The 8,132-nt window shown below is 39.7% G+C and overlaps 1 protein-coding gene across 2 annotated transcripts in view; it reads left to right on the forward strand.

Moving 5' to 3' along the window:
* ube2j1 (ubiquitin-conjugating enzyme E2, J1) overlaps nt 1-5,358 on the forward strand; it is a 29,696-nt gene extending 24,338 nt beyond the window's left edge. The window contains exon 8 of one of the 2 annotated variants that reach the window (XM_072362721.1): nt 3,913-5,358. In XM_072362721.1, coding sequence (XP_072218822.1) covers nt 3,913-4,221 — 309 coding nt within the window. In that variant the 3' untranslated portion in view covers nt 4,222-5,358. The remainder of the gene's footprint in view (nt 1-3,912) is intronic. The other variant, XM_072362722.1, reaches the window with a different exon arrangement.
* The last annotated feature ends 2,774 nt before the right edge of the window (nt 5,359-8,132 follow it).

Genomic DNA, 8,132 nt, shown 5'->3' on the forward strand with positions numbered 1-8,132 from the left:
TATTTCTTCAACGTATATTTGTATTTAAGAAATTATGTAGAGACTTTTTCATTAGCCTCTTTCACATATGACTTTCCAAACCAGGACTGATGAGCCTTCATGGCACATTGTGTCATGTGAGAAAGTACAGATTCAAAGCAAGGCTTGAAGTTGATCTGCCAGTGATGCGCCGTCTTCAGTCACGTGTATAAGTATCCATCCATATCCAAGGTTGAATTGCAGAGGCAGCAGATCCAGCAGGGAAACGCAGACATCCCTCTCCCCAGCGATACTCCAAGTCCTCCTGGGGGTTGCTGTGATGTTTTCAGACCAGATTTGATTTGTAATCCCTCCAACGTGCTCTGGGTCTGCCACGGCACCTCCTCTTAGTTGCAAGTGCCAGGACGCATCCTAATCAATTCAATTCAATTCAGTGTATTTATATAGCGCCAAATTACAACAATTGTCATCTCAAGGCACTTAAATAATATAGTCCAATTCAAGCCAATTGGAATTAAATTCATTGTAATCATAATCCAATGAAATCCAATTAATTAATTTCAAAATAATCCAATTAATTCATGTAGAGCCAATTCAAAAACAATATCCTAGCTAAGGAAACCAACAGATTGAACCGAAACTTGTCTTCAGTCCAATCTCCTGTCCTAGGCGTGCCTGAGGCGACTGTGGAAAGGAACGACTCCCTTTTAACAGGAAGAAACTTCTGGCAGAACCAGAACCAGGAAGGGTGGCCAAGGGTTTGAGAAGAAAGAAAAGCGGGAAAAGAGGGGGAAAAAACACCATAACACCATTCAAAGGATACCTGTTGGAACAGGGAAACACAAGTTAATAACCACAATAATGTCACATGTATTTAAAATCAATGGAGAAATTAAACAGGGGGGAAAAGAGAGCAAAGAGAGGAAAGGTGTGACAGATGAGGTCCCCCAGCAGTCTAAGCCTATAGCAGCTTAACTATGGGATGTTTCAGGATTACCTGAGCCATCCCTTACTATAAGCTTTATCAAAAGGAAAGTTTTAAGCCTAATCTTAAAAGTGGAAAGGGTGTCTGCTTCCCGGACATTTACTGGCAGCTTATTCCATAAGAGAGGGCCTGATAACTGAAGGCTCTACCTCCCATTCTACTTTTAGAAACTCTGGGAACAACAACTAAACCTGCAGTTTGGGAGGGAAGTGCTCTGTTAGGAAAATATCTTACAATGAGATCTTTAAGATATGATGGAGCTCGCTCATTAAGAGCTTTATATGTGAGGAGAAGAATCTTAATTTCTATTCTGAATTCAACAGGGAGCCAATGAAGAGAAGCTAAAACTGGAGAAACATGATCTCTCCTGTTAGTTCTCATCAGAACTCTGGCTGCAGCATTTTGGATCAGCTGGAGGCTTTTGAGAGAATATGTGGGACAGCCCAATAACAAAGAACTACAGTAGTCCAATCTGGAAGTAACAAATGCATGGACTAGTTTTTTTGCATCACCCTGAGACAGGATGTTCCTGATTTTGGTAATATTACGAAGGTGAAAGAAGGCAGTCCTAGAAACCTGTTTTATATGTGCGTCAAATGATAAATTCAGGTCAAAAATAACTCCAAGGTTCCTCACTGTAGAACTAGAAGCCAAGGAAATACCATCTAGAGTAACTATATAGCTAGACAATTTCTCCCTGAAGCGTTCAGGTCCAAAGAGAACAACTTCAGTTTTGTCTGAATTTAAAAGCAGACAGTTCTGACTCATCCAGGTCTTTATGTCTTTAAGACAGGCTTGTGGTCTGACCAACCTATTGGTTTCACCTGGTTTCATAGATAAGTATAGCTGAGTATCATCAGCATAGCAATGGAAATTTATGCCATGCTGTCTAATAATGTTACCTAATGGAAGCATGTATAAAGTAAAAAGACTTGGAACTCCATGACCTATTCTGGTGTGTGAGAAAGATTCTTCATTTATTCTTCATTTAGAACAAACTGGAATCTATCAGATAAATATGACTTAAACCAACCTAATGCAGTTCCTTTAATCCCAATAACATGTTCAAGTGTCTGTAACAGAATGCTTTGATCGATCGTATGAAATACAGCACTGAGATCCAACAGGACAAGCACAGAAACAAGTCCACTATCAGAGGCTAAGAGGAGATCATTGGTAACTTTCACCAGTGCTGTTTCTGTGCTATGATGCACTCTGAATCCTGACTGAAACTCTTCAAACAGATTATTTCTATGTAAATGATCACAAAGTTGAGCTGCAACTATTTTTCAAGAACCTTAGACAAAAAGGGGAGATTGGATATAGGTCGATAATTAGCCAACACTTCTGAATCAAGAGTAGGTTTTTTAAGTAAAGGTTTAATTACAGCAACCTTAAAAGTCTGAGGTACATATTCTATCAACAAAGATCGATTGATCAAAGCCAGTATGGAAGTGTCAATTAAACCCAACCAGAACAATCGGATGGTTGGATTGAGTCTAAAATACAAGTTGATGGTTTAGAAGAGACTATTGTTGTTGTTGTTAGCTCAGAGAGATCAACTGGGCAGAAGCCGTCTAAATACAAATCAGGTTCTAAAGATACTTCTAAAACCAGTAGATTATCATCTTTATCTTAAACTAGCACTCAACACCAAGTGAACGATAGTGAATCATGGTTTTGGTTTTTAATGTGCAAATTATTTAATTGTTGGGGCTGTAAAATATCAGTACTAAGGGAAATAAGGGTCTCATTTTGTTCCCAAAGCTTATCGGTCTTGTTCTGTACAACCAGAAATTCAAAGATATTCAATAAGATCATTAAGAACGTATTTAAAAGCTGTTCATTTTATCTAAGGAAATTACGGAAATGAAAGATTTTGTTTATCAAAATTGCAAAACATCAGTCAACATTCATTAACATCATGAACATCAACACATTTTAACAAAACATATGTACATTAAATGATTCTGTTTTCAGAGATATGAATATAGCTACATTCAAAGTAAACGCAAGAAATTTGTGCTAAAAAAAAAAATAATGGACCAGACTCGGTGAATAATTCCTTATAATCCCTATACAGACTAGTGAGCAGTGCTGGCCAACATGTCATTGGGGTCATCAGGTGGGAACAATGCATATCATACACATGGGCTGCTTTCCCTTTTTGTCGTGACCTTGCCACTTTGATTTTGCAGTTCATTAGTTTGTTTGCAAATGTGTTTGTGTCCAAAAACAAAGAAAAACTCTGTCCATCCATTTTCTATACCCGCTTAATCTGTTGGTTGAGTCGCAGGGGGCTGGAGCTTATTCCAGTGGGTGGACACTGGACAGGTTGCCAGTCCATCACGGAGCCAAACAACCACACACACGTTCACTCCTAAGGACAGTTTTACAGACACCAATTAACCTAACGGGCATGTTTTTGGACAGAGGGAGGAAGCTGGAGTACCCAGAGAGAACCCATGCATTCACAGGGAGAACATGCAAACTCCACACAGAAAGGTGTTGAACCTGGAGCCCTCTCGCTGTGAGGCGATGGTGCTAATCACCACACCACCGTGCAGCCCAACCCCAAAAAACTAATTTTTGTAGTTTTTTTTTTTTTCATCTGTGTGGCTCCTCACAACTGAGAGAGTTCATAATTTGCATACATGAGAGCAGGAGTGCCGTAATCCCTGTGAGAACCTGGAACATTATTTAATGTCATCTACTGAAGGGGCTGAAATTTAACTCCCAGCTGTTATCTTTAAAGGATATTAATAACAGAAGCAGATGTAATATTGGCTCCAAACGGCAGTCAAGCTGCAGCAGTCTCACAACACAGCTGTAGGACGACCTGAAACACACCAGCAAGTCAAACGGACATAAAATATATCTAAAGAAATTATGAATTGTTTCTCCCAGCTTTGCTTGAGTCATTTTCTCAGTTCTGTTCTCGTCCATAGGCAGAGACATCACCAGCACCAGCACCAGGACCAGGAGTAGAGCAACCCCAGACCCCCAGTGACACCAGCTCCAGTTGTTCTCTCAGCCCCCGGCAGCGCCGGGCCCAACAACACAGCCAACAGGGCCAGAGAGATGGCAGAGAACCAGCAGCTGGCAGAGCTCCTTTTGTTCCAGCTCCTCACCAGGCTCAAGACCAAAGCCATGCAGGATCTGTGGCCCTCATCGTAGTTCTGACTCTGGCTTTGGCTGTACTTATCTTCCGCAGGATCTACTTGGTGAATGAGTTCAAGTTTAACTATGATTTGTGACATCAACTGCTCCTGCTACAGACAGACCTGGAATCAGCTGAAGCGGAACTGGAGTTGAGGCAGTGGATAACACTTTTCTTTCTACCCTTCCTGTTCAGCTACAAAAGATTCAGCCTCCACTAAGGGGGAACTGTCATTCCTGTAGAGAAGGCACTCCACACATCATAACACCTCCAGGTTGTCTTTTAAACAATGTGAATTTTACTCCCCAGAGCTGTGTGCAGTTTTAAGAACTGGAAGCCTTTTTGTTTTTGATGACACACACACAACATGTCACCTTCCATATAATTGTCTAGCCTATGGTCATACTTGTTCCCCTATTTGATTAAAACTGTAAGTATAATATGTGAACAACATGGAAACATGGTGGATTTTTCTCACAGACTGTTTATCATAAAATGATTTACACTGAGTGCATGAACTGTACTGTCTTCATGTGTTAGTAATTTCCTGCCAGTCACAACAAACTTGGATCTGTTTTAATGGTATTGGGCAAACAACCAGCAAGTGAGTGTGTTTATTTTTAATTCTACTGTAAGATCAACTTGTAAATTATGGAATTGTAATGGATTTTTTAAGAGAGAAAACAGCAATGCAGAGGATTAATGAGTAAGCTGACATCAATCGTAGAGAGAATCCTGCATTATAAACGGTTGATGTATGTAGAGGTATGTGTGTATGGCAGAAGCTTTTAAATCGGGAGCAGAGGATTTATCAACGCATGTCCAGCTGACTTGACATGGATACAGAGCCTTGATGGACTAAATTGAAGCTTTTCATGTAGTCCTGGTCAGCTGTGGATAACAGCTTTTAAAAGAGTCACTCATAGTCATTTATAGAAACTTAACTGCTTCCACATATGCAAAAACACATGAAAGCAAAATCTGCAACGTTTCCACCCAGCCCTCTTGCAAAATATCCAGTAAATCAGCAGGTGAGAAATGTATAAATGTGTCTGCAAATATTCCCGAGCATTTGCTGCCACTGTGCCAACAGCATGTGCGTACATGTGCTGGGGGGTTTCTCCTCTCTGCTAACCTGTATGCTGCTCTCTGCTTGCTCCCTGCTATTTTGGGTTTGTGCAGATACAAGAAGTATTCATATCAAACAATAAAGAGACTCAGCTGGTATTGTCAAGGTGTTGTAAAGAAAATGCAGTGATTTTTCCAGAGCATTATTTCTGCGGCTTGTGCTGTCTCCTGTGCACGCTCGTCGCCCCTTCCCCGCTCACCCTTGCATTTTCAGTAGCGAGAGTGCAGCTCCATTAGAAATCCCCCTGCTGTGATAGGCTTGTGTGAACAGCAACTTCAGAAAAAACAGATCAAATTGTGTCCCGAATAGCTCTAGTGTTCATGTGTGAAAATGGCTTTGCTGCTGTGTGCCCCCCGTTCTTTGATCGTTGTAATGTGTGTTTACGGAAGTTCTACTGTAGGGATGTTATCACACATCGTAAATGTTTGCAGTTAATCTTGATCATTCACTTGCAAGAAAAGAAAAAAAAAAACAAATATTGTTAGTTACTTTGCTTTTTTTTGCTTTCCCAACAACAAAACAATGTTTCAACTTACAGGGGAACAACTCTGACTCTTTTTTTAGAGACTATTGCTAGATCACTGCCTTTTGTGGCTGTTATTAAATCATAAAAGTGTGACAGAAACCCCATGGTACCTCCTGAGGGCAAACATTAAAGGGCATCTCCCGATTTATAGGATATTCAGGGATGCAACTCCATATAAAATGCAAAAGTTTTGTGTCTCTAGAAGGAGGCATGTGTGAGTCACAGTGTGCTGTGATTTAGTTTTAGTTCTCAAACCTGCTCTTTTGAAAGACCAAACCTGTTAACATTAAGACAGGGCCTCTTAAAGCACTGCAGAAGTGACTTAAAAGTAAAAATACATTTATTGTGCACATTTCCTGGCCTGAAACTGCCCTAGACTGCTCTGAGGCTGAGATACCATGCTTCATGACTTTGTTTTCAAAACCTGCATCATGCAGTTTTGCTTTAATATCTTTATATATATATACACAATGTCTTTGTTGTTAAGAGGAGTCAAAGAGTAAACATTTGCCAAATTCTAGAATTCTGGTTGAATTATAGTTAAAGAACAAAGCAAAGTTTGGCAGGTTTCTAAAGGAAAATGAGGTGCTCTGCTGGTTATACTTCACGCGGTAGCTGTGGCAACCATCATTTATTTTGGCTATTTTACCACAGTTGGACAAAAGCCAGAGATCTTGGCTAAACCAGACATTCAAGTCAAAGCGACAGGTACAATATGAGTATGTTGTAAAAACTAAGTCGATACAATGTTCCCCTTTAACTTTCTGTGGTATACCTGCTGTAGAGATGATTCCCTTAATAGATTTACACAGGTGTACATGCTTAATACACCTACTATAATCATTTGAATATGTCCTTTTTTTAGTTAGTTTTAAATGCATAACTTTTAACTAAGATTTTAGGAATGTTTTTTTTTTCTCTGTTTTTTTAAGAGTAGCCAAAGATAGATTATTGATTGACACATTCACCTTACTGACGTCGTGACTGCTTAAAAAACAAAGCAGGTCCATTTTCCACCAAAATGCTATCTACTGTGCTGCTTGTGATCTCACACACACAAAGTGTAATGAGCTGATTAAACCACAATTAATTAAATACTCCCTGGTTTCTTCGGGGCATACCCACAACTTGCTGGAGGAATTATATATCTCTTTTTTCCTGAGAACATATTGGGATCCCCAAAAGGAGCTGGAGAGTGTCACTGGGGAGAGGGTTGTCTGGGTTTCTCTCCTGAACCCGTTGCCTCTGCAGCCCGACTTTGGATAAGTGGAAGGCAATGGATGGGTGGCATTTATCAGTGTGTTTGAGTCACTGGCTCTAATGCTGCAGCTCAAAAGCAGATTGCTCTCTCCACCACAGACTATATATATATGCAAGATCATGGTGATGACACTGAGGAACATACGCCTCCTTGCTTGTGGACAGCCTGAGTGTTGTATTTCCACTTCTTTCTGTTGTCTAGGTAAACTCTCAAGTGTCTGTTGCCCTGCAGCACCAACACCTTTTCTCCTAGAGTGGAAATAATGTTATACTTATTCCTGATTCATCGTTTTTGTTTTGTTTGTGCTCAGGAAAAAAACCCATTTGACCTCTTAGTTGGTTTTAATGCTTCCAGTTGCTTCAAAGGCTGAGATATAATAGATTTTCGTTCACAGTTTTTAGTTTTCCATAAAACTCTCATAAGCAAAGCTTTAGTTCGTCATTGGTAAATTAAAAATGGTGCAAAGACAACTTTTCAAATGAGAAATCAAGACACATTGTTGCTGTTGGATTTTGCTGTCCAAACTGTTTCTACATAGAGTAAAAATTCCTGTGTAAAAAATACGTCCGTAATAGCGAAGTTTCACTTGTCTACCTTCAGCTCTGCTGTGTGCTGCACCACATTGAAGGTGGAGGCAAGGTTTTCATGACAGACTTAGGATAACATATATTCATGAGATTTAGTTGCAAGCTCCTCCTGATATTTGTTATTGGTCAAGAGTTTAATGAAATCCACTTGCAAATGTTGAGGATAATGAAGAAATAAAAAAAAACATGGAGCTAGAAGATTTTTGTCTGATAGAGATAAATGCAACAATGCATCCAACATTGTTTGGAACAAGCCAGTGCATTTTGTTTTAAGTGAAGGACTACATTCGGACGGAGAGCTTGGAACCAACTTGCCATGCAGTGTTTACTGGTAACATTGTTTTGAAGATCATTTGCATCAGTAAACAAGGCCACACTACAACTATGTGTTGCAGGTTTTTTGTTTCCACAAGAATGCAATATCTTGTTGAATCTTATTATTATGTATATCCCTTACTGCTTTATCTTTGTGTCCTGTGCTCTTTCATGGTATTTATACCATGTC

The sequence above is a fragment of the Leuresthes tenuis genome, unplaced genomic scaffold (genome assembly GCF_036924035.1).
Source record: "Leuresthes tenuis unplaced genomic scaffold, fLeuTen1.0.hap1 SCAF_13, whole genome shotgun sequence".
NCBI classification, from domain to species: domain Eukaryota; kingdom Metazoa; phylum Chordata; class Actinopteri; order Atheriniformes; family Atherinopsidae; genus Leuresthes; species Leuresthes tenuis.